This window comes from Nelusetta ayraudi, unplaced genomic scaffold (genome assembly GCF_046127955.1).
Source record: "Nelusetta ayraudi isolate G7.1 ecotype Tasmania unplaced genomic scaffold, CSIRO-AGI_Nayr_v1 ptg000011l, whole genome shotgun sequence".
In the NCBI taxonomy this organism is placed as follows: Eukaryota; Metazoa; Chordata; class Actinopteri; order Tetraodontiformes; family Monacanthidae; genus Nelusetta; species Nelusetta ayraudi.
The window spans coordinates 1,245,976-1,271,183 of NW_027466061.1; the positions used below are offsets into that span (position 1 = coordinate 1,245,976).

Here is a 25,208-nt window from a genome sequence, read left to right on the forward strand (position 1 = left end):
TCCCTGCAGCAGCTGCCTCATGAGGTTCACAAACAAAAGACACCACCTGATCACCTGGCTCCACACATTTCTTCCTCTCCCTGCAGGTGCCTCCTGCCTGGCTGCTCATTACTGCCCTCTCAAGGCCTCTCTAGAGACAAACTTAACAAACCAACAAATAAAACCAATCTAAAACTTAAGATCTATATGTCTATCTATCTATCTATCTATCTATCTATCTATCTATCTATCTATCTATCTATAAGCCTGTTTGTATGAATATGTGTGTATATAAATTGTGTGTGTGTGTGTGTGTGTGTGTGTGTGTGTGTGTGTGTGTGTGTGTGTGTGTGTGTGTAAAGAAAAATCAACAACTCAGTATGTGACACAAATAAGTATGGTTAACTGATGAAGTTGGCGTGTCATTGGTTCCCCAGAAGTCCATCACTCGTTCTGTGAAGGTAAATGAAATTATTTTCCATTTAAATCAACCATAAACCGTTTGCTTGTGGTCATCTTCACACAAAACAGACCGTGTTATGACAGTGGTTGCATGTGGCTAGCATAGCAACAGTAACCATGTGGAGCTTGACTTAGTGAAGATGAATTGTAAATATGGGTTATGTAATTTCCGTCAGTACAGTATTTATGCACAATATGCACAAAAAGATTTCAGTGAATTTCAGTGACAGTGAATAACCATTTATTCTTAGCATTTGGTTTATCTGAGCGCGATGCGAGCATCCAACCCTAATTTAGGACAACCATATTTTTATGACCAAAAACACTTGGGCATTGTTATTTACTATCTATAACCAGAGACACAAACTCAGATAGGCTTCTCAGGGGTTCCTCAACATATTTTTGTATGCCTAAAATGAAATCTCACCGACAAATTTCATTGGTGTAAAAATACATTTAAAATTTCTGAAAATAAATAATGAAGTAAATGTCTGCTATAATAAACCTGTCCAGAAAAAATAGCTACATTTTAAGTCTTACTGGACAAATAAATAAATGAACAATATGAAATAATATTCCAAGTAATGCCTTTGTTATATTGGCAAATCCAGCTTTCACAAAATACAGCTCACAAACTTTTTAATGTAATGATGTAAATAAAAGATAATTACTTCTTTCATGAAAACGATGAAAACCAAGGATGTTTTCATAACTTTTTTTTTCTAAACAAAAACAGCCGTTTCCCCAGGACAGGACTTGAAAACAGGACATTTGGCCATCATACCTAAATCTGAAACATGCTGTCAGGCAAAGTTGCCTGTAACGGCTGCCATACAAGCACGGTGGTGCGCGATGGCGACCCCTGCCCCCATCCACCCAAAGAGCAAGCAAGACTCTTGCTTTTACACACCATACCTTTAAACACATGTTTAAATGCAGTCGCTTGTGTAACCTGCTCTAATCGCTCCCAAAATGATTTGCCTGTGGCCGCGTTTGATGGCCACAAGCAAACTGACGATATGATTCTTGGGACTTTACCAAGAGTACTTTTATTTTTACTGCGTGTCGGATGTCTTGAACAACTAGTTTGCGAGGTGTACTGAGCACGTTTGTAGAAGACGAGGAGATTTCAGCACTGTACCTGCTGTACTTGCTTGTGGACCCAGTCGATAAAGTGGCTGATGTTGCCGTAGACTCCTGGTTTGTTCTTCAGTGCGCATTCAATCCCCCAGCTCGTGTCCCCCGCCAACCACCACACATTTCCTCTCTTGACCACCAGGGGGCCTCCGCTGTCACCCTGTAGCGCAAACAAGGACAACCAATCACAGCTCAGCACACAGGGACGCGCGTTTGTTTCTGACTGTGCTGCATGTACGCATGAATTTGACTAGCCTGACACGTGTCCACTCCCCCCCGCAGCTTGCCAGCGCAGAACATGGACTGAAAGACGGCCCCATCCAACACCTGACGGCTGTTGCACTTTGCTCGACTGTAAATTGTCACTTTTGCCTGATTGAGTTTGTCGGGGGATGGGCCTGATGAAAACGTCAAACAAAATGATGATTTACAGTTCGTTCAGTCTCGCAGTGAAATCAAACTTTCCAATTTTTGTTTCTGAAAACTTAACTTGGCCCTTTGAACATCTAAATTTAATCATCCTATTTAATATTTTTACTGTATTTAATCTTTGTACTGTATCTGTAAATAAGTCTTCCTGAGGTCCTCTTGTCTATGTCTATCGTGTATCTTATTGAAGAGTCTATTAACATCTGGCAAAGGGACTACCGATGGAAATTAGCCTTTAAGCTAACTAGGCTATATTTACTTTCCCATGGAAATGTTGGATCAATGTAATTTGTCCCTCTTTTAAAAATAAAGAATTTGAATTTGAATTAACAGACAAGTTGATCAAAATGCAGACTACATGTTTCGTTTGAATTTTTCTGCATTTAGTTACCATTTGAGCGCTTGGTCCCCCATCCCGTAATCCAGGCCTGACCTGGAGTGGAGAGGTCGACGCCAGCGTTGGGGAGACACACTGGCCTCACTCTTTCTACACAATCAAATATAATCAAGTCAACTTGAGACAAACCTCAATGTTCAGCAGGTGAATATAAAAATTCTGGGCATGCTTACCAGTGAACTTCAGTGGTGTATTGAGCTTCAGGAGGGCAACGTCGTTCTCATAAGTATTTGTATTGAAACTTTCGTGGCTAATAACTTTTTGAACCGTGTTGCCAGCAGAAGAGCTCATTTTCAACAAGCTCACGTCGCCAGACCGCACTTTCCACAGTTTAGGATCAGAGGACCTATGAGGAGTCAAACAGAAGTAACAAAAGGGTGATTTTTTTTGAATTTCTTTTTATGCAAACAGCAAATGAATGAGGCACAGGTGCTCACCCATAGACGCAGTGTGCAGCAGACAGGATCCAGGACGGGCCAATGATGGAGCCTCCGCAAACATGGTATCCTCGCATCTGCAGGCTGACCTGCCACGGCCAGGCTCCATTTTCTGCCACGGTGCCACCAACGATGCGAGCACTGGGAGGGCTGGGAGCTGAGGAACTCTTTCCACATTCTAAGTATGCAGGAAGAAAGAATTCCCTTTTACCCACTGTTTACCAACTGATACAGAAGTCAAGCAGAACCCCATAGCCAGTCCGCTGCAAGTTGGCGCTTTGGAAGACACTCTTAACTTCATTGACTATAGCTTTGTTGCAGGAGGATCAGGAGCAAACCTACTGATAAGTATATACAAACTCCATATGGTTGACCTCAGCCTGGGGTTCTTGGCAAATGGTCTGTTGGTTTACATGTTCCTATATTGCTAAATGCAACTTTCAGGATGGATTTTCAGTATTTCCATCCTGCCAAGATTTTATGAAATGGTCATTTGAGAGCTTTATGCCCCCCGGTGCAAACTGCTTACCCATACAACGGAGCTGAATAGCTTTGCCTGGGCAGTTCCGGCTGTAAAAGAAAAGCAGACAAACATACATATTCAGCGGAACTCTGTTATTTGATAAAACTGCACTGCAGGGATGACGGTTCAGTACCTGTATGACAGATGAGCATGTATGTGTGAGCCTAAGTCACTGACAGGGTTCAGCCTCAGGTATCCCTCGGACGCCATCGAACCAGCGCGGGCTTCAGTGTAGGACACATAATCCTGGCTGGGGAGCACACAAGGCCCAGCAAAACGAATTACACAAAGTTAAAGTCGGGTCAGCCAAAAAATATTGGGAAAGATTTAGCAACATAGCGGCTATATTTTCTCCAATTTGCCTTAAGAGTTAACTCTTGTGATAGGCAGTTGTCTTTAAGGGACAAAAAAAAAAATCCTTATTTAACAATTTAAAAATGTGAAGGATTTCCATTTGAGAAAATTGAATAACAACTAATTAGAAGCCAAGACGATGAGCAGCAGCGCCCCAGGGTCAGAAACCACATGAATTTAAACATTGACTCTAAAGGCTTTTGAATGATTCATTCATTCAAAAACCTTGATTAATGGAAGCCACAGTGTCCAAAATAAAAAAAAAGAAATAAGAAAACTCTGTAGTGAAGCTACAGGCATGCAACATTTTGTAAGTGCACGTTGCCATCTGCTGGTTCTCCACAGATGGCAATGTATGGCATCCTGAAGACACCACTAAATCCACATCTGCCCAGCCATCAAACAGTGATTTCATCTGGCAATAGCAAACAATGGGGTCTCAAACCTCCTGTATCCCAGTTGTTCACAGGCAACTCTGGAATGGTGGTGGGTCCAGTTTTCAGCGCACACCGGCATCCACATCCGGTTTTCCGGAGAGTAACTCTGGAGAAGGGATTCAGTCCCGTGGAGACGCACTGGGAGAAAGACAGAGACAAACGTTTAAATTATTCATATATCATAAGAAAAATCCACATGGACGAATTTTGTGTGTGGATTTGACTCTCTTACTGCACTGAGCCTCGTCCTCGCCGTCAGGACAGTCCCTGACGCTGTCGCACCACTGAGATAGACTCACACGCTTCCCACCAGTTCTGCAGAATATCCCCTGGGCGAACACTGCAACATGCACACACAGACACATCACAATACTGGACGTGCTATTAAAATTCAACACAGGTCATGACTTTAATAGGCCTAATTGAGAGAAACACTCGACTTACGGAAATACCAGAGCAAGAAGCCAGCCGCTGCCAAGGTCAGCAGAGCACTCAGGGAGGCACACAGAATGAGAGGCCACCGACGTTTCCCTTTACCTGGCAGGTTTGCATGAACAGACACGGATGTGGTCAAATTAAAGGTGGATCCAGCTGATAAGTTATGCCAATGTGTACAAAGCAAGTCTGTCAGTCTGTCAATGAAAACCCAGGAAATTAGAAAAGTAAATCATTTAGTTTAAAAAAAAATGAAGAAAAGAAAAGAAAAGAAAATTATAAATATGCCTAATTGCTAATTTCTCCTGGAGATCAATAAAGTATCTATCTATCTATCTATCTATCTATCTATCTATCTATCTATCTATCTATCTATCTATCTATCTATCTATCTATCTGTCTATCTATCTATCTATCTATCTATCTATCTATCTATCTATGCTACTTTCTTACTATCACAAAAAATGATAGTAAGAAAGTAAAAAAATGTTTATCCCTCAAAAACAGAAACAGATTGCAGGGTATTGTGAAGGTGGGTAGCAAAATTTACAGGCAATAACCTTAATGACCTTCCTGACGTGTACAAGCTCAGAACCCTAAGTCAGGCCCGCTCAATCCTCTCTGAACAGAACCAGCCCCTGGTTGATGGCTACGTCTTGCCACAGGTACATCCTGCCAAGGTGCAGATTGAAAGATTCTTTTGTCCCTGCTGCCAAAGGTCTTTTAAACCAGTGACTGATTGATTAATCTGATTGTTATATTTATTGTTGTTGTCTTGTTGTTACTTTGTGATTGTTGTGGATTGTTTTGTTTAATTGCTGCTGGCTGTAAAATGATTTGCCATTGGGGACAATAAAGACTCATTGAACCTTGACCAGTAAACAACAACAGTAATATTCACTGACTGTCAGTGAGTATTATTGAATATTTGTTTTATTTGTTTTACTTAAAGGGGATAAAAAAAAAAGTAGAGTTCCCAATCAGCCTCACGTGCATTGGAGTGGAACAGAACTAAAATACAGAGCGAACCCACACAGACCCCGGGATCAACCCTACGACCTGTCAGCTGTGAGGTGACAGCGCTAACCACTGCACCACCCTGTTCCCCTGCATAGTTTTGGTTTGCTCAAAGTAAAAACAATATTTTTTGCTACCAGGAATTTGAAAATCTACCAGGGACATTTCAGACAGAAGCAGCCACATCCCTGAGAAACGGCAGCAAACTGCTGTTTACTCTTCTATCATTAACAGGACATTTTCATGGAATCCTCAACCAGATGCTCCCGTTACCTTTCACTGGTGCTGAGAGGTGTGGTGGCAGCATGGTCAAGTGGGTGTTGATGGTCTTGGGAGCCACAGCAACATAAGTGGGGGGCACCTGCAGAAGATTGGGATGCAGGGTCCTCTGGCCTGGTGGAGGTGGTCTCCCTTCATCATGTTGAAATACGATGTTGTCATATGTAGGACCATATGACTTCAAGCACAGTGAAGGGATATGGATTAAAGACTTTACTTTGAGGTGTCTTTGTATATTTGCTCATAGGAAACTGTCAAGGTAGCTCCATATTGAAAGTGAACACGCAATACCTGATCAATATTCATGGTGAAAGTGATCACACTGACTGTTAGAGAAAGCTGTTGAAGAGAAGAACAAGTTATATATAGTATATATATATACACACACACACACACACACGTGTGTGTGTGTAAGTATATGTACATGTGTATATATATGTATGTACATATATACATGTATATATACATATATAAGAACAAATGAAAATGAAAAAAAGGATCAAATAATAATGAATGAATGAATGAATACAGCTCCATGTCATTACCTAAATGTGCCGAGGTCGGATGATGACAACTTAGGTGAATTACTCATTACTTACCTTATGAAGTAAACTTGTGCTTCAGGTTTTATTCTCGTGGTCCCTTTGGTGATTAAAAATAGCACCAAGTCCTTCAGCACTCAGTCTTGCTGTGTGTCACCAGCCCGAGCAGCTCTCTACTCATACCATTCTTCCATGTAATCAACAGCCATGACCACACCTTCCTCTGTGCGTCCACTTCGAAGCACCTGACAAAGACAAACTATCAAGGAAAAGCTGATAGAGCTGGAGCTTGATGCTCATCACGTCCAACAAAATGAGGATGTGAGCATGGAGCACGTGGCAAACCAAAGATTTCTGTTTACTTTGATGTGCAATCACGTTTTTGAACGAGAACTTAGGGACTCACAACACTGATGGAATGAATTTGATGTAATCCCCTACATCATCTCGTTAATAAACCTCTTTATTTCAAGAGTTGTGCAATATATTTTTGAAAAGCGCATTATTTAAATGTATGTTTGGTGTAAGTATCAACGGCAACTGATGCTGAAAGGCATACCTTTCCTTTTTGAATCACTGATATAAAATAATGAAATCTTAAACCAACACGGAACCAAAAATGTTAAATATTTCAAACAGGGCCTTGCGGGATAAAAATATTTAATCAGTATGACAAGACATTTTGGGATATGATCCCTTGGACGGAAGTTTCTGCTTCGTTTAATAAGTAACGTTTACGCAAACAGGCAGCTGAGAATACCAGCAAGCCAAAGGACTTTTGGACGACGTCAATATTTAACTTCACGTTTCACTGTTAACTAGAAGGAAAAGGGAAGGAGGAAGTCAGCCTTTGCACGTCCTTCTGAAATCAAGGCTAAATAAAGATGAAGGATTCCAGTTGGGCAACAAAAAAACTTGGAATAAAATGTACTTTTTTAAAAATATAAATGTCAGCACAAATCAAACAAACGTTTCATTTTATTCATTTTTATTTTGAAATGGAGGATACAGTTTAGGTTTTAGTGTTGGCATTATGAGGTTTAGATTTTATTTCCTTGCTGAGGGATTTCTGCCTTAGATCGTGATAACCTGATTTATGTGGCAACTATGTTTCTTCAGAAACACAAAAGCAGCCACACTGTCCTCAAGATCCTTCCTGATTTACCACTCTAATGCAACTGTTCATTGGTCTGGTTCTGTGCACAGTTTTTAAAAATCAGACTTTTATGTTAGCGTATTATCATCATATATTAGGTGGTTCTATTTTAAAAACCAATTCATTATCTTGATCAGATTCATTGAAGCTTAATTCTTTAAATTGTGACGTTTGTGAAAGGCAGTGATTTTAACTCGGACACTTCACCTCCGACTGCATGGATGGTGAGCTATAATTAACTCTGAAATTTAGTCTCCATCAGCGCCGCAGCACAATCAAGTATCAGTCAAAACAACAACAATCACATCATAAAAACCTTTTATTTATTTGACTTCAAAGTTCAACATTAACCCTTTTGCTACATTTAAATAAACAGAGGAGTGTTTCAATGTGGGTGGACGCCTACTCCTGCTGTTTGGGGAAGGCCTCGGCATTAAAGTTGTCACGCTTGCGTCGTTTACGGTAAAAGGAAGTTGACGGGTGAGCAAGAGTCGTCCCACAGGCGGACTCTGATCCATGGGAACGACCTCCTACAGCTTCTGGATCACAATAGACGAAGCTCCACCGCCTCCGTTGCAGATGCCCGCCAGTCCGTACTGGCCCGACTTCAAGTTGTGCACCATGTGACCCACGATTCTGGCCCCAGACATCCTGACGGGGGAGAAGGGACAACTCACAACAAAGTCTGCGAGGTCTGACACGCCACGTTTTGCCACATTATCTTCCCCTCAGAGAATCAACAGCGAGGTTATAGCAGTGTTATTATCTTTTGAAGTTGCTGTATCTCACCCGATGGGGTGTCCCAGGGACACAGCTCCACCATTAACGTTGACTTTTGAGGGGTCGATGTCCAACATCTTAATGTTGGCCAGCACAACCACGCTGAAGGCCTCGTTGATCTCCCACATGGCGATGTCTTCCTTCTTCAGGCCTGCTGCCTCCAGAGCCTGGCAGGACAACACACACACTGACTGTACACGCTGGAGCTGTTCACAATCAGAACGCAGTACACTTATGGAGTGCAGTTTAATTGAATTTGCTTTAAAGTGCACCTGCACAGAAGAGGATAAAAAACAAAACAAACAAAAAGAAGAAAATGGAGCTTTAAATGGCCCATTGAAATATTGAAATCTTTGGGCAGCTTGCTCCTTCAGCAAGACAAAGCTTTTCACATTTCATTGCTTCAACTCACACCAAAGACATTCTGTCTTTTTTTGCCATCCTGATAAATTCAGCAGCCTTTTACATTCAGCTACATAAATAAATGAAATTGGTGGAAGATCACAAAACCTTTTAATTTCAGGACATTAAACTGTGTTCCATATTAAGTTTACAAAGCATCTTTCCAACAGGGATGCTGACCCCACGAGAACGTGGTCAGAATGTTGCGTCTCCATTTGTACAGTGCATTAAAAAAACAAACAAACTTAGCAACCATCCAATGTAAAGTTTGACACAGCTGCCCAAAATGAAGTCAAAAGTGAAATGTAATCAATTAACAAATTAATTTCTTATGTTTCTGTAATACACAGATATGCAGGACTTAACTGAAGTGATTTTTGAAATGCTGAAAAATATTTGTTTGTTCATAAATTGTCACACATTGTTTTACAAAAAAGAGGTAAAAATATAGTAAAGCAGTTCATTATTACTTTTGATTAAGATGTCAAATTCCTGAACATTTTCTTTTTTTTAGTATTTGAATGTTGTGTTTGATTAATTTCTGACTTTTCAGCAAAGCCTAGTGAGCCGACTTAATTTTGGAGGAATTTAGAGGAATTGACTATTTATTTGTTTCACTTTGTACATACATTTTTTAAAACAAAATTTCATAAAAATAACTGAAATACTTCTACTTCTACTAAGTCTTTTTAATTTCCATTAAACTCGCTAAGCAACTGTCCGTACATCCAAGCAAGTCTAAGGATAGTTTGTGTTCAGCCTACTTTTGCTTCCTTACATTACTGTATGTGTATATTACAGCTGTCAACCTGTGACAATATATAGTCATTTTTGAAGTTTCAACAGTTTAAATAAGTTAAACAGTTCCAAGTTCCAACAAAGTAAAATTGTAGCCAACAATAATTGCAGCTTCTGACTCTCCAAAGTACGTTGCCTCCCAGCGCCATCTTGTGTTCAGTTTACACATAGCAAATACATTTCCTGAAAAATAAATGACAATGCCAATAAACTATATATTTTAATATACTAAATATTTTAAAGAAAAAAAACAAATACGCTAATGCAAATGCTAATCCTCTGTGCTGTCAGAACTGCATCTCATACATACATACATACATACATACATACATTCTATTTTTAACCCCTGCGACAAACGTCATTGTTGAATTAAACAGGCCATAGCGGCAAATATGGTGCTACAAGTAGTTTCCACTTTACACCAGGAGATGGCAGACACCTGTGGCTTCAATCTGAGCAGCATTTGTGGGGGTGTTTATATTCAGATTTCGGAGTATAAAGAGAGAGAACGCCTCAGTCGAGGAGACGAGGAAGTGGTTGTAGTGGGAGCAGAGAGATAGACAGCGAATTTTGCCGAGAATACATCGCCGAGAGGTTTGTTCATTGATGAAGTACTTTGTCAAGTAATGGCTGACTCTGATAACGAAGAGGAATATTCGCACTCTGACGATGATGTTCAGTCGTCCCGTTAGAGCCTGAGAGGAGCGAGTCGATGCGCCACGACAGTCACCAAGCAGCACATGCTTCGCCTCGACTGAAGATTTTTCTCAATTACAGTACGGCTTTATCTCTAACCAATTTCAAGTCACAGCCATTTGAAATCTTTATTAAAATAGAATATTTTCTTGAAAAAATGATGGCGCTTAAAGGGTTAATATGTTTTGTTCTTCCTCATCTCTTTTAGCTCCTCCTGCTGTGCCATCATCATTTCAACGTCAGTAGCGAGACGTTTCTACCAGGGGTCAAACAGTAGTCATTCTTTTTTATCACCATTTTTTATTTTGGTCTATTCTCTAAAACATTTACAGACACCTGGATCAGTGACAAACAACCTTTAGTCGCCTCAACTTTTTACACGCACATACTCACCTTTGGCACGGCGTAGGCAGGAGCGATGGGGAAATCGATGGGTGCCACAGCAGCATCGGCAAAAGCTGTGAGAAAAACGCAACATATCAATCAGGTCGTTTAACATAAAGCAGAACTTGTGGTGAGCGGCTTCCATAAATAAATAAATACATACTGAAGAAGCGGCAGTACAATGTAACCAACATTCAGGATATCAGTTATTATACTACTAGATAATGTGGAGAATTACCGGCGACCTCATGAGAGTGTTTTCAGTTAACATAGAGGAAAATAGAAAATTCAGAAATTGCAATGTATCATGTCACTTTGAAACAAGTGCGCTGAGGCGTCTTTGGAAGCTTACAGACGATTCTGGCCAGTGGAGTGACGTTGAGTCTCTTTGCGGCGTCCGCCGTCATTAGCACGAGTGCAGCGGCTCCATCGTTGAGCGTGCTAGCATTGGCTGCTGTCACGGTGCCTGAGGGAGGGGGATATAGGACACGGGTCATTCGACAAAGTACAATAGCTTGGTCTTATTTCACACCGTGTCCCCAGCTGGTTAGCCCCAAACCTTGTGCACGCCAAGAAAGAAAGAAACAAATAAATATTGAGAACATTCCATAGGTTTCACGACTTTCTGTGCTATCCAGTATTTTGAGCTACTAAAGAATCCAGGCTCAGTGCTAACGAGACGCCAGCACTGACTGCCAAGCTAGTTAGGTATTTTAGCACCTCGTAATATAAAACATATGATCTCTTAGTCGGACTAAAGATCCAGTGTCATTACCGTTCTCCTTCTGAAACACCGCCTTCAGTTTGGGAACTTTGGCAAAGTCGACTCGCCTCCACTCTTCATCCTCGGACACGACGCGGTCAGGTTTGCCTGGCAAAACACCCTCGCGTTAGAAAGTGGCTCTTTTACATTTGGATTTTTTTTTGCCAGCAGTCCCACTGCACCTTGCTGTACCTCTTTGTGGTATGCTGACTGGCACAATCTCTTTGGCCAAAACTCCAGACTCGTACGCCGCTTTGCTGCGGCTGTATGAGCCGATGGCGTAGGCGTCCTGCTCTTCTCTTGTGATGTTGGAGGTCTTGGCTGTATTCTCTGCACAGTTTCCCTGTCAAGAGCAGAAAACCAAGGGAAAATCAGAGTGTAGCCAGAAAGGCAGAAAATGACACAGTTGCTTCAGATGGTGGCAAAAAGCAAAAAACTTTTCTTCAAACGTACAAAATTAAATCAATAAATAAACAATGCAAGTCAGTACCTTTGTTTACCTAAAAGCCAGTGTCTAAAATGCTTAAACTTGTTTTGAGAAAGTTCCTACAAACAGCATAGCCTGATCAACAGGTTTCATTGTTACCATGTGGAACTTGTTGTAGACGTCGGTGAGTCCGTCCTTAACGATGAGATCCTCCATCTTCACTCCACCGTACGCTGGGGTGTCTCTGGTCATCACATAGGGGACATTGGACATGCTCTCCATGCCACCAGCCACCATCACATCCTGGACATCAAACAACACAGGCAGCCATGTCATCCACTACCCACTAGTTGTCCCACACTCAATTTCTGCCTAAACAAATCTCCGTACTGCTACAAGGTTCTCTTGGTAGACTGCTACAGGGAATTCATATATTTGTAAAGTCTAATAGCTGAAGCAGGAACGTCAGCGTCAGTCTTGAGACTACAGTAGTTACCTGCATAAACTATTTCAGTCGACACTGTGGGCAGAAGGTTTGCAGTGTTTTTCAGAGCCAGGGTTACCTGATGTCCACACATGAGACTCTGAGCTGCCATCATGATGGACTTCATCCCAGAGGCACAGACTTTGTTAATGGTTGTTGCTGGAGTGCCAAGAGTCAAGCCTGAAGGAACAATCACAGAAACACAATGATATTTTTAATATATTATTATTGTTGTTACTGGGGCGACACGGTGGCGCAGTGGTTAGCGCTGCCACCTCACAGCAAGAAGGTTGTGGGTTCGATTCCGGGCCTGGGCTGTGGACTTTGCATGTTCTCCCTGTGTCCGTGGGTTCTCCGGCTTCCTCCCACACTCCAAAAACATGCATGTGCGGTCAATTGAATATTCTAAATTGTCCGTAGGTGTGCATGTGAGTGCAAATGGTTGTCTGTCTCTATGCGGCCCTACGATGAACTGGTGACTTGTCCAGGGTGTCACCCTGCCTTCACCCTAAGACAGCTGGGAGAGGCTCCAGCAGACCCCCGTGACCCTGAATAGGAATAAGCGGGTATAGAAGATGAACGAATTAATTATTGTTACTGTTTAACCTCTGACCTAAACATTTAGCTTTAAAAAAGTGAATTACAATCTGGCATGTTGGAAGAATGACCTTACTTAAAACTGATGACTCAGGTGTCACTCTGCCAAGTTCACATCAATGGAAAACTTTTTATGGATTCCCCATATCTTTTTTATATAACTACAGTGACGTTGGAATAAACGTAACAAAAAAACAACAAAGGATATTAATTTTGCTTAGACTCCCAGCCAATGTGCAGCTGTAGTAAAACTGCTACCATACATGTGGCCCTGCATATAATTGAAAAAGAACGCACACTTTGCTATTTTGAATCGTTTTCTGCCACTTAAACCCTTCACACAAAGCAGATTGCGCCCTGTAAACAGTTTGGACTGGGTCTTTAAGCCGGGGAGGGACCAGTCCCGCTTGATCCGCGTATGTTTATTATTATTATTTCTGGTTGTGCCGCTGGTTTCTGAAGGTCGGCGCAGGTGATAGAGGAGATAAGAGACTGGATGCAATACCTGCTCCAAGCAAGGCTTGTCTTGTGGGGGCCTGTCCTTCTCCTGCTTGGAGGACATTGCCCATGTAGACTTCCTTCACCTCCTCGGGACTGATTCCTTCAGCACCAGAAATGTTTGGCACATCATGTCAAACTGAAACGATTTTTTTTTTTTTTTTTTTGCTTTAATTTGTTGTCGCATTCAAAGGCTCTTTACATACCTGCTTTTTCTATGGCCCCCTTGATGGCAATGGACCCCAGCTTGGTGGCCGGGACTGCGGCCAGGCTGCCTTTGAACGAGCCCAATGGCGTGCGGACTGCGCTGACAATAACGACTTCCTGCGGGGGGGGGGGGAGAAAAAAAGAAAGAAGAAAACTTTAATATACAGCGCAAACTTTCAAACTAACGAAAATACTGACGGGAGGTTTCTTTTTCTTTTTCTTTTTTTCATTTCCAGCAAGTTACTTACATTGAGAGACGGGCGAGTTGTGTAGCTTCTTGACAGATACTTGTGAGCCTACATAGGGGGAAACATCGAGCAGCGGTCAAGATGTGACGACGTTCGATTCGTCGGTGTCACACTGCGCGTTAACTGTGACAACGGTGCGTTGGTGAATCGCTCGAGCGGCGCCATATGTGGCAAGCGAGTCTTGGCTACAGGGCATTTTAGTGCTAAACGTCGCATATGAAAGGGGGCGAAGGGGAGGTCAGGTCAGCGATGTCGACATGGAATCCTGGATGAGATCAAGGGCGCTGCACACAGTGGGAGTCCACTTACATCAATCTTAGCTTAGCTGCTCGGTGCAGTTAGCCCCGGTGCGTTGCGTTAGTACCAACAACACGTAGTCGCGGCTGCTAATTTAACGCGTCAACTGAACGCATCGGCTTCTTTTTGCACGACGTGACTCACCAGTCGCTGGCACATTCGGGCGTGCATTATTCCGGTAGGTGACATTTTATTTTAGAAGCAGCGACAACTCTGAGGTATTGGCCTCACCTTCAGCGTGTAAGTGACGGGGGAGCCTTTTAACCAATGGTTGTGAGGGGCGTATGGTCTGACGTCATCGTCCAGCGTGGGTTGTGGTTGTTGTAGTTTCGCTTGAGCTCGAAGGAGGATTCTTTTTGGTGCTTGGAGGACACAGTTTGAACCAATATTTAAAAGCTCCTAATGAGCACTGACCTCATAATGTGGTTTATTTACGATGTAGACAGACAGACAGACAGACAGACAGACAGATAGATAGATAGATAGATAGATAGATATAATAAGCTTAAAAAAACAAAACAAACACACACACATTCACAACCATGTTGTTATGCATTTAGTTTTTAAAATTTTCTTCACATTTATATTAAGAATGTTTAAAGGTCGGGCGACACGGTGGCAAGAAGGTCGTGGGTTCGATTCCGGGCCTGGGACCTTTCTGTGTGGACTTTGCATGTTCTCCCTGTGTCTGCGTGGGTTCTCTCCAGGTTCTCCGGCTTCCTTCCACACTCCAAAAACATGCATGTGAGGTCAATTGAACATTCTAAATTGTCCGTAGGTGTGCATGTGAGTGCAAATGGTTGTTGGTTTCCATGTGGCCGTGCAATGAACTGGCGACTTGTCCAGGGTGTCACCCTGCCTTCGCCCTAAGACAGCTGGGATAGGCTCCAGCGGACCCCCGTGACCCTGATCTGAGGAAGAAGCGGGTATAGAAAATGAATGAATGAATGTTTAAAGGTCCAGTATGTTTAATTAGGAAATAGTTCTTCAAAAATGGTTTACAAGTAAACAGTGCCATCAAGTGGTCAAAGTTTGAACTGCAGCACGCATTCGCTTACACTAGGGGTGTCCAAACTACGGCCAAACTGCGGCCCGCAGTCCATTTTTAATTGGCCCGCAAGGAATTTTATAAATAGAATAGAATATGGCGCACAACTTTTGCCTGAGTGTATTGCACTTCTTAGTTTTACCACCAGGGGGAGCTGCTCCCACTGAGTGCAATGCCGTTCCCACTTTAGGTGAGTAAGAAATATATTCCACAGTACCCGTGTGTTAATAAGCATGCAACAAATATCAATAATGCGCATCAATTCTGTCACTACCCTGCTTTTGCGCACCACTTTCTTAGATGCGTTTTTCTTGTTAACACAGAGTGCACACTGCACACGCAAAGTCAGCTGATCTCATCTGATGCAGATTTCCTCCTTGATCAAGTGACATTTGTCCGGATTTTTGACCCGAGTGGCGTGGATCAGCACCGCAGCTGGATGGCCCGGTTTACACGCCCAGCGCAGCTGACACTCACCAGAATAATGCAGCGCTCCTGTTGTTAAGTCCAGTTCAGTCTGTTAATGTTGACAACCGTTTCAAACGAACGTTAATAGCTGTGTTGCTAAGCCTAATAACTTAAATAACAAGCTTGAAATTTACCCGTCCCATTTTCCCTTTATTGTTTTTTCTCTGTACTGTAAATCTTATGTCTAAGAAGAAATCTGAGGCTGCTGTTCTGAGAATGAGCTACCAAAGCTTTTTCTGAATAAATCAATAAAGATCCATTTATGGAAAGCTGTGATGAAGGCAGTTTTGTCTTTAATTATATTCAACAGTATAACATATTTGACCACTTTTAATTGATTTTTCTAACTTTAAAACACTAAAGTTAAGGCTATATACCTAAGTTCTAGTAAGTGGCCCAGCCCCTCCTATGTTTTTATGTATGTGGCTGTTGTGGAAAAGAGCGAAGATGCCAATGCAGGAATACTGGGAGAATAAGTCATTTAATGAACAGAAAATAAAAGGGATCGGAGCTCCAAGGCACAAACGCAGTACAACCAACAGAACAGAAGCAACAAGTGCAACAGCTCAAATGAATGCGAGTGCAAGTGCAAAGAGGGAAGGAGGAAGAAGGTCTCTTATACAGTGGACCGGGAGGGGATAAGATAAAGAAAGAAGAGGAGGAGAACAGAGAGAAACAAAACAACGACTATACGATTAGTGGACCGATTTCACGGCTCATATCCTGTACAGGGGAATCATGAGATTCGGGGACAAAGGACCTCATAGAATGACAAGGCCCTAGAGGATGAGCACATGAGTGGCAGGCCATAAAACAAAGTGAATACGATGCGTATATGTTAGCAGATAGCAGAAGACTTCTATATGGTAACTATAGTCATGAGCGCCTGTGCGCCACGAGCCCTACATATGATCAATACACATGTGGCCACCACATGATGGCCATCTGACTACTATGATTCTAATAGATTACACATGCTACTAGTGATCATACAATATAAACCAAGATACAGAATAACACAAGAATACTTTTCCATTACAGTGACCCTCAGTGAAAAAAGTTTGGACACCCCTGGCTTACACCCTCCCTCCCAACTTTCCCAATAAACTACGGTGGCCTTCGCACATCAAAAAGGATGTCGTTCACTACAACCGTACTGAGTAGTCCGTCTCTCGTATGGACGTCAAACGCAAAATGCAGTGGGACCAACCTAAGACGTAAAAAAAACTTGCAGGCCAACATTGATAGTTTTTGAAAACAAACAAAACAAAAAATAAACAAAAAATAAACAAACAAAAAAAACCCTCCTCCTCCAACAGTGAACATTTTTATATGGACCCATGTTTTTTTCAAAACTGAATATGGAACAAGCAAAGCTTAACGCCACACGATAAGGTTCACCATCATCTCACTCTTTAAATGTTTTTGGCAGTGATATTCAGTGCCTGTTATTTCCCTCCAAAATAAACACGTTCAGTTCATCTTTCATCAAAAACATTTCCTGCAATCCAAGCTATCATTTTAAGCAATTTCCCTACGTCTCCCATGGTGTCCTGGTAAAATCCCGTACTACTGCTTCATGCTGGAAAGAAACGAGATGCATGTAGCATTGTATTCAGGGATTTTTATGAACTTTTCTCCTCTGTTTGGACTTGTTTCTCTTCTCCTCGTCACCTTGGGCATTGTTTCATTAATATCCCTGATGGAATCTAGAGAGCTGCATAAAGAAATGCTAGTAGGGCTGCCACCTCCTAGAGTTTGAAATCCGGGACATTTGTGGGGTTGGGGGGGGGGGGGGGGGTAGTCTCTCAAGTCTGCCGACGAGGGGGGGGTGTCCTCGAAATATACGGGACAAATGTGAAAAGTGAAAAAAGTGAAGTGCATCCCGTATCAGTTCATTATGGGACAGGTTTTTTAGTTGCCAAATATGGGACAATCTTAAAATACGGGAGGGGTGGCAACCCTATCTAGACCACAGACGGAAATCAAATGAGTTTTTGTAATTTTCCCTAAAAAACGGGACAAATTGTGTACCGGGAGAGATTTTATTTTTCCCGGGACAGGTGGTGAAAAAAGAGAACAATTCTGGGAAAAACGGGACGCGTGGCAACTCTAAATGCAAGCCACAGTGATGCCAATTCAAGTATCAATAAGAATCAGTCAGGGAATGTTGTTATCATCAAGTATTCATTGTTATCCTGTGACCTCAGGTGGCGTCTTTCCTCCTACATTGTTATTTACAATAGCTGCAATTACCATTCCTTCCCCCCCAGTTGGGTGGTATTTACATGTTAAGACAACAAAAAGGCAGAAGTCTTCTAGCTTGTTCCAAGTAATAAACTTTTCAAACATGCAAATGTTGAATTCCAAAATGTCAAATGTTAAAGTTATGTGGTGGTTTAAACGTTTGCCGTGCCAAGTATTTCTCTTTGAACAATAACAATTGAACAATGTTCTGCCAAAATCTGAGTGAAAATCATTCACCTACTGCACAGTGTGTATTTCAGTAAAGCATTACCAACATTGTATTGTTAATCATGGTTTTAATGCAACAACTCTTCTTCAAACAAACAAAACAAAAATAGGTGGGTTCATTGTTTTAACAAAAAAGTGCTGACACATTTAGTAAAACTACACCAGCAAAATACCATATTTAACAAAATCAAAAAAGGATTTTCTTCTTGGCTGGGTGAAGCTCTAAGACCAGGCCCAAAAATAGACCTGCTATCACAATGGCAGTGTCTACGAGGCAATTACACCGGACGCTTTATCATCTGTGTTCTTATGGTGAGAAATAGACCACAACTTCTTCTTCCCCAAGAGTGTCAGTTTGAATGTTCAGTTTGCAGTTGAGAAGAAGATCAAGATGCATGATGGGGCAGTAAAACGCTCCTGCCGGTGTCTGAACAGGCCGTGTTAGAATTGAGATCAGAGCAATAATAACATGGTGCAAAGTGAAGTTATGTAAAGAGTTGGGCCTGCATGAACTTGATACAAAAATTAACCATTGGCTATCATCACATTGGCCTCATAAACAAGTAGATAATTGATGGCCTGATGTTTTTTGAGTTGTTTTGGAGGGGTCACTTGTGATGACTTGTGTAAGCATTCATATTGATTTCTAATGTTAATAGTGTCTCCAGTAATCTTTCCAGTGGATTGATTTACAAATAGAAATACACATGTGACAAAGTGGTGTTTTTATTGTAATTATTCCACATCCGTACAATATTGTTCTGTGCAAGCTTTGGATCTTTCATATTATTGATATATAATACATAACACATATATTGTTCTCTTTTGACTTCAGCACTCGTAGTTCTCCCTGGAACTCTTCGGCTATCTCGTCCCCCCCACAGCTTCAGTAACAGAGGGGCTGCCGTTCAAGGGAGGTGAAGCCATGTCATCGAGAGATTTTAATATTTTAAGATACTATAATTATCTAGAAGCACAAGAAATGATTGTTCTTGCTCTTCAGATACGCATGCAATGGATATATATGAGAAGAGAGGTGGTCTGTTGGAACCTATCCCAGGTGTCAAGGCAGGGTGACACCCTGGACAAGTCACCAGTTCATTGCAGGGCCACATAGAGACAAACAACCATTCACACTCACACTCCTACAGTCAATTTAGTTACCAATTCTCCTCACATGCATGTTTTTGGAGTGTGGGAGGAAGCCGGAGAACCTGAGGAGAACCCGGGAAGACACAGGGAGAACATGCAAACTCCACACAGAAATCTGAATATAACCCATCATCTTCTTGCTGTGAGGCGACAGCACTAGCCAATGCCATACCATGATATATAAAAGAAAAGAAAAACAGAATGTCCCCAGCCTCTAATTTTACATTTAACTGTGAATTATAATCATTAAAATCCTTCAGAAACCTTTTTTTTTTTTTTTTTTTTTTGGCATTATCGTGTGACATATATTTTGTTGAAAGAGTCCATTACAATTTAGCTGTTACCCCAAGACCTTACTCCTACTGGAGAAAATGAAACATTCCTTAAGTCACATTTTCAAAAAAGAAGTTGCTTTATTTGAGTCTTGAGGATATGGGAAGACAAAAAGTAAATTCTGTCATTTACACTTGCACATATTTGTGATGTGCTGTTTCAGCTCTTTGAATGGGTGAGTGAATAGATCATTCATTTCGTCAGTCCTGTTACTTGATTATTCATTTTCTTTAGATGTTATGTTTATTTTAGAAATTCTATTTTTTGCTTAATCACAGCATTGTGTTCTGTGACCACATGCTGTTATCGTAGATGTTATGTGGCTATATTTTGTGTGTTTGCTAATTTTTTGCAAATAGTCCTGTGACTCTTTACAAGAGTAAGAATTTTTTTTTTTTTTTTTTTTTAGCTTTTAGGTAATAGAGTTTTAAGCAGATGACATATTTTTAATCGCGTACCTAAGGTTTTTTGTTGACATTTCTTAAGCCTTTAACATTTAATATCCATTTTATTTTGTACAACTAGAAATGGAACTCATTCGGCAGAATCCATCGTATACATTTTTTTAAATGTAGCTTTTTATATATTTGACAATAAATATGTTTCAACACAGATGACTAAGCACTGGCTTATGTATGTAATTATGCACATATTTCACTGTTAGTATGCAGCATCAATAGACAATGGCTTCCAAGATATCATTGCTTGAAGTTGGTGCTAATAGTTGGTGCAGAGCAAGAAGTAGCTGTTTCTCAGCACACGGAACAATCGGCTGGTCCTCAGGTTGTACTCATACATGTAGGGTCCACTGTAGATGTAGGTAAAACCTGCAGACATGGGATTAGTGTCATTGTCTGTTTGAGCAAAATAATTTTACAAATTCTCAGCATAAATGAAAAGTGACACTGCTTTTGTCATCTGGTTTCAAAAAGTGAAGCTTGTGACAGCAAACAGTGAAAGTTATCAATTCAATGACATGTTCAAAGGGCATAGAATACATTTATTTTATATCGAGGTCTGATATTTTCTCCTGCTCATATCCTGTCATATGAAATAACATTATCATGCCATCACTGGTCAGCTTGTATTTGTAAATGTATTTATACAGAAAGATAGTAAGCTGGTAAATTAGGTGTCAAACAAGATCAATGGCACCGTCTGGACTATTTAGACTAAGGCTAGCTTATCATTGTGCTACTTAACCTAACTTTAGCGGGTAGCACCACATTTTAGGTGGAGAAGGTAGGTTTGAGGTAAAGCAAACATTTTTTGAATATAGTAGTTTATCGTTTGTTTAAATGACCAAACATTTCCAGTTAATTGTCATAAATTCCCATAATTCCCATATTTTCCCCATCATTCCAATTAAAAATTTCTGATTCTTAATATTTTCCAAAAACCACACATTAAACACAAGCAGGTAGTTACACTTTTACTCTGTTACTGTTAAAACGTTTCGATTTGCATCTGCACTGGTGAAACTGTTTTTGAACAGCTCTAAATTCTGAACAAAAACACTATGACTTGAGAAAGTAGCATCTTTAGAAAATACAGATATGAACGTAAAAGTATATTTACTGTTTTTTGTTGGCAGATCTTTCCTATGCATACATATGTATATTTTTGCAGATTACATTTTCTTGGTTGCACTCACTTCTGTACTGGAAAGCCGCAGTCACCTTGCTGAGACCAGGAAAAGTCTCATCCACCTGCTTGGGGAACCCCCGGTCCATGGTGTTCCTAGTTTCATCATAGCTGAATGCAAAAGAAAATGCATCAGTCAGGATCTATGTTAGGACCAAAGATATGAAACTTCGAATTACAAAAACAAAACAAAAAACAGAAAATGTGATTTAACTCACCTGAAATAATATCTGCCCACAAAGAAGAGAGTTTTACCAGAGTTCACATCATGGAGAGCTGCGTCAACTTTCTTTACCCCTCTTGGTAGACCAAAACTGGAGAGTTTTTTGGGATAGCCCTGGACTGGACTATAACCATTGTAGGCCCACACTCTACGACCTACAGAAACGACAAGCAATGAAATGAAAATGTTTGTTGCTGATATCAATTAATCAAACAGGGGGAATGTTAAGTCATTACTAAGACATGGAGGGCGCCTACCTTTGAATAAGAAGATTCTGTCTGACCGCGGGTTTTCATAAGCAGCATTGATGTTTGTGGGGGCAGTGGGCCAGAAGTTTGTTATGAGACTCTGCTGAGGTGAGTAACTCTGAGGGTAGCTGCGCCAGAAGAAGCTGAGAACACGAGGACAAACAGACTGTGCATAAGCAGGCTCCACACATTATTATTGCCGGCATGCGATGAAACACTGCAAAGTCTGTGTGCGTACTAGTGCATGAATGTTTAATACCTGTCCTTGAAAAAGATCATTTCTCCTCTTAGGGTGGTGACCGCATCCAAAACCATGGTTGAATCGCAGGCATCAGGAGTAGTTGGTGGCTCAGGCCCAACTACAAAGGGGTCTTTATCAGGGTTTGGACCTGGTGATTAGAAGAACATGTTTTGATGCAGTAAGCCAAAACTAGTAGGAAAGCAGTAACAAAAATTGTGTCTGAGTGCAAGAACAATCCGGTCACTGTGAACTCACCATACAGAGACTGGATACCATTGACGTCATCTCTGGGCAAAACGAAGGTGTCAGGGTTTCTGTATGTGTACACTGGGTACATGAGAGCACCAGGGTCATCAGAGTGGGACAAACCCAGGGAGTGGCCAAACTCATGGGCAGCCACCATGAAGAGCACATATCCTACAGCAAAAACAAACAAACAATAAAGACAATCAGAGGCTCGCAGAGCCTTTCCACCTGGTCATCATACCAAAACAAAGGCATTCAATCTGAGAATGAGGTAAAATACCAGAATTTGAGCGGAAAGTGAAGGTTTCATCTTCATCAAAATGGGCGTCTCCTCCGATGCCAGAAGATGGGGCGAAAGCATGGGCCAGAGTGTTACCAGGGCCATCAAATGGGTAATAATCGCCATGTGCTGGTGGGAGTGAATGGATGAACCATTACATGAACACTGTAAATTTGAACAAAGTAATGTCCTGTGCATAGATCCCCTGACAGCTGCATTAACAAAGGTTACAAACTTGTCTTGCAGATTGTCTTGCAGACTGGAGCAAGCTAGAACAGGTCACTAATAGAAGGATTGTCTGAGTTATGATGACGGACAACTGCACTACAACTGTATTTTCAAGTCAATCATTAAAGGATGAACGTCAGTCAAAAATGTACCATATTGCTATGTACGATAGCAGTGGTGACAGCAAGCTCTCTGTGGTATTTTCTTTAGTCAAACAAAATCTGTCTGGTCAGATTTGATGACGGGAACAAGATGTACTTCTTGTGGCAGTGAAGAGATAATGAAGATCTGGAGCAATGTTCTTGGCAAGGACAAGGGGAACCAGCAGATTATTGCTTTCTATTAAGGAAAATGGTTTGCTGCAATCACCCAATGATCAGGATCAGTGAACCTCCTGGACTGGGAGACATGCAGGAGATGTAAAGTCCTGCACTGGATTCAAAACTCTGAGGTCAACAGAACCAAAAAAATAAATACCTAAAGAAATCTATTTTCTGATTGGAGTCTAATCAATAATGCTTTGGTTAGTGCAGTAAGATACTGTATGTTTTGTTTTGTTTTTTTACAGAATAACTGCAAGCATTAATGATTTTTTTCTATAGATGTGATTCAGTTTTATTTGCTTACCTTAACTTTATGTCTTTTCAGCTTGTCACTTTTCAATTCCTTTTTTTTTTTTTTGTTTTTACCTTTTCTTACTGTTTGTTTTTATGTTTTACAAAGACTATAACATGGGTAGCAGAAGCACATGTCTTTGTTCTGTTAACATAAGATCTGTATTAATCAAGCAATGTTTAATATACAAAATCGTAATGTATTCCCTTCAAATTATGATCTAATAAAGCTTTAAGGCATGATGCTTTTAAGAAGTTGCTCGTTTAAGAAGCATGCTCATTTTGCATTTATTATACATGTACAGACATTGGCTCAAGAGAGAATGGGAATGTATGGTGAGTGATGATCAGTTATGAGTCATCAGTAGTCATCAGTAATGCGTTCAGTGATAAGGAACTTACATTGACGTCCAAAGGAGATCATGATGTCTGCAGTGCCACTGTAGATTCTAGTGAATCTCAGAGGAGTGAATTTGGCCCAAACTTGCAGAGCTTTCTCAATGGAATCCTCTACCTCAGATTGTGGCATGTCGGGTGTGTAGTTCACAATCCTTTAGTATAGATAATTATACACATATACATATTTAAGAACATTATTTAGAGACATTTGTTGTTTAACATGTTGTGACTCTTTAGATCATTTACCTGTAGTTGAGGCTGTTCTTTTCCCACTTAAGGTGACTCCCAAAAGTGGAGAAACGAGTAACTTTCCCATCTGGAACGCCACAGCGTGGCTTCTTCATCATCTTTACGGTGTCGTCATCTAGAGTCCCAGTGATCCGGAGACCAAAGAATCTCTGCATCTCACTCAGCTTCTTACTCAACAGGCTGCTTCCACGCCTGGTTCCTCTGCCCCTCTCCACTGTTAGGTTGAAGAAACTCTTCAAGTAGCTCTATGAAAAGACAAATCAGTGGAGCTAAATTTCTAGAAATTTGGTCCATTAGCGTGAGGACATCATTTTCAAAACATGTCGAAGAAAACCTTTGCTTGAGGATTATGCATTTCAAAAATGTTGAGGCAATATGCATGCGAAGATAAAGGAAACAGTACGCACCTCTGCAAAATATTCATCCTGCACAGTTACCTCTGCCACTGTTGGGACTAATGGCACACAGTAGGCTGTAACTGCCAAGCTCAGTATGACGCTCAGTAAACCAGACTTCATGCTTTCTTGTTTGGGACGAGTTGTGTCTCTGTGTTGAAGTGAAAGTTTATATACACAGCGCAGCGGATGTGCCGAGGGGCGGGCCGGTACAGCTACCTGGGTCAGATACAAACAACAGTCCATATATGGACGACAGGTGAGGACTGACGTTGATTCAGCAACGCCAACAGAAAAAAATCCAAAATTATCATGACGTTGGTTCAGAGAAGGCCAACAGAAAAAAAACTAATTATAACGACAGAATAGATAACATCTACCTTCAGACTCAACATTGTCCATTTGGTCTCAATTATTTCAAATGAATAGTACATTTTAATTAAAATATTTGAGCCAAGTGCTACCATTAACTAATTCACCTTCTATATTCAAACAGCCTTTAATGAGAAGAAAAACAAGGGGCTCTTTGTCCAAACAAGTTTATCTCGCATACGATTTCAGGTTCCACAAAATGTTTCATGTTCAACATTGTTTACATACTTTATACACATTATTGATTTCTGTTGATTCGCCATTGCAAACTGTAATATATGGTTTAAATCAACAATGGGAATAGGTGGTTTGACAGGAAAGGAGCAAAAATGCTCAGTCCTATATACAAGAATGATCATCAGACAATCATCAACCTATCCAAAGTTTTGTCTTCTAAGCACAGTTGGGCTTTTGTACTTCTTCCGCTG

General features: G+C 41.0%; 3 protein-coding genes across 4 annotated transcripts; all 3 read right to left on the minus strand.

Moving 5' to 3' along the window:
* Positions 1–316: 316 nt before the first annotated feature.
* tmprss2 (transmembrane serine protease 2) lies at positions 317–6,714 on the minus strand. 2 transcript variants are annotated; one of them, XM_076019914.1, is made up of 14 exons: positions 6,486–6,711; positions 6,178–6,225; positions 5,881–6,064; positions 4,591–4,692; positions 4,388–4,495; positions 4,164–4,293; positions 3,498–3,614; positions 3,371–3,411; positions 2,842–3,019; positions 2,578–2,750; positions 2,399–2,494; positions 1,834–1,976; positions 1,583–1,738; positions 317–432 (listed from the first exon to the last, which is right to left on the minus strand). In XM_076019914.1, the coding sequence occupies exons 2-14, from the start codon at positions 6,190–6,192 to the stop codon at positions 424–426; spliced, it is 1,452 nt and encodes a 483-aa protein (XP_075876029.1). In that variant the 5' UTR covers positions 6,193–6,225; positions 6,486–6,711; the 3' UTR covers positions 317–423. The 2 variants fall into 2 exon arrangements, with proteins under 2 accessions (XP_075876029.1, XP_075876030.1); XM_076019915.1 differs by lacking the exons at positions 317–432; positions 1,834–1,976 and having other exon boundaries at positions 1,660–1,738; positions 6,486–6,714.
* A 1,171-nt stretch (positions 6,715–7,885) lies between these two features.
* Positions 7,886–14,431, minus strand: acat1 (acetyl-CoA acetyltransferase 1). The gene is made up of 12 exons (XM_076019917.1): positions 14,310–14,431; positions 13,869–13,916; positions 13,620–13,737; positions 13,421–13,516; positions 12,398–12,498; positions 11,994–12,137; positions 11,600–11,750; positions 11,420–11,515; positions 10,997–11,110; positions 10,654–10,718; positions 8,374–8,531; positions 7,886–8,235 (listed from the first exon to the last, which is right to left on the minus strand). Exons 1-12 carry the CDS (start codon positions 14,352–14,354, stop codon positions 8,115–8,117), a joined length of 1,257 nt encoding a protein of 418 aa, XP_075876032.1. The 5' UTR covers positions 14,355–14,431; the 3' UTR covers positions 7,886–8,114.
* Positions 14,432–19,865: 5,434 nt separating this feature from the next.
* On the minus strand, positions 19,866–24,576 carry LOC142884389 (collagenase 3-like). The gene is made up of 10 exons (XM_076019941.1): positions 24,421–24,576; positions 24,011–24,258; positions 23,768–23,916; positions 22,524–22,652; positions 22,253–22,414; positions 22,016–22,145; positions 21,766–21,899; positions 21,504–21,663; positions 21,296–21,396; positions 19,866–20,468 (listed from the first exon to the last, which is right to left on the minus strand). The coding sequence occupies exons 1-10, from the start codon at positions 24,529–24,531 to the stop codon at positions 20,359–20,361; spliced, it is 1,434 nt and encodes a 477-aa protein (XP_075876056.1). The 5' UTR covers positions 24,532–24,576; the 3' UTR covers positions 19,866–20,358.
* Between the last annotated feature and the right edge of the window lie 632 nt (positions 24,577–25,208).

What these genes read in the sequence shown, in the direction of transcription:
- acat1 (XM_076019917.1), bottom strand. Translation starts at nt 14,354, where the DNA reads ATGTCACCTACCGGAATAATGCACGCCCGAATGTGCCAGCGACTG. An exon ending in TCTACAACAAGTTCCACATG is followed by an intron (nt 11,751 to 11,993) that starts GTAACAATGAAA and finishes TGCTCTTGACAG; the next exon opens with GGAAACTGTGCAGAGAATAC. An exon ending in AGTCAGCATACCACAAAGAG is followed by an intron (nt 11,516 to 11,599) that starts GTACAGCAAGGT and finishes GTGTTTTGCCAG; the next exon opens with GCAAACCTGACCGCGTCGTG.
- LOC142884389 (XM_076019941.1), bottom strand. Translation starts at nt 24,531, where the DNA reads ATGAAGTCTGGTTTACTGAGCGTCATACTGAGCTTGGCAGTTACAGCC. An exon ending in AGGATGAATATTTTGCAGAG is followed by an intron (nt 24,259 to 24,420) that starts GTGCGTACTGTT and finishes GTCTTTTCATAG; the next exon opens with AGCTACTTGAAGAGTTTCTT. An exon ending in TGGTATCCAGTCTCTGTATG is followed by an intron (nt 22,146 to 22,252) that starts GTGAGTTCACAG and finishes TCTAATCACCAG; the next exon opens with GTCCAAACCCTGATAAAGAC.
- tmprss2 (XM_076019914.1), bottom strand. An exon ending in GAACAACTGGGATACAGGAG is followed by an intron (nt 3,615 to 4,163) that starts GTTTGAGACCCC and finishes TGTGCTCCCCAG; the next exon opens with CCAGGATTATGTGTCCTACA. An exon ending in TACACCACTGAAGTTCACTG is followed by an intron (nt 2,495 to 2,577) that starts GTAAGCATGCCC and finishes TTGATTGTGTAG; the next exon opens with AAAGAGTGAGGCCAGTGTGT.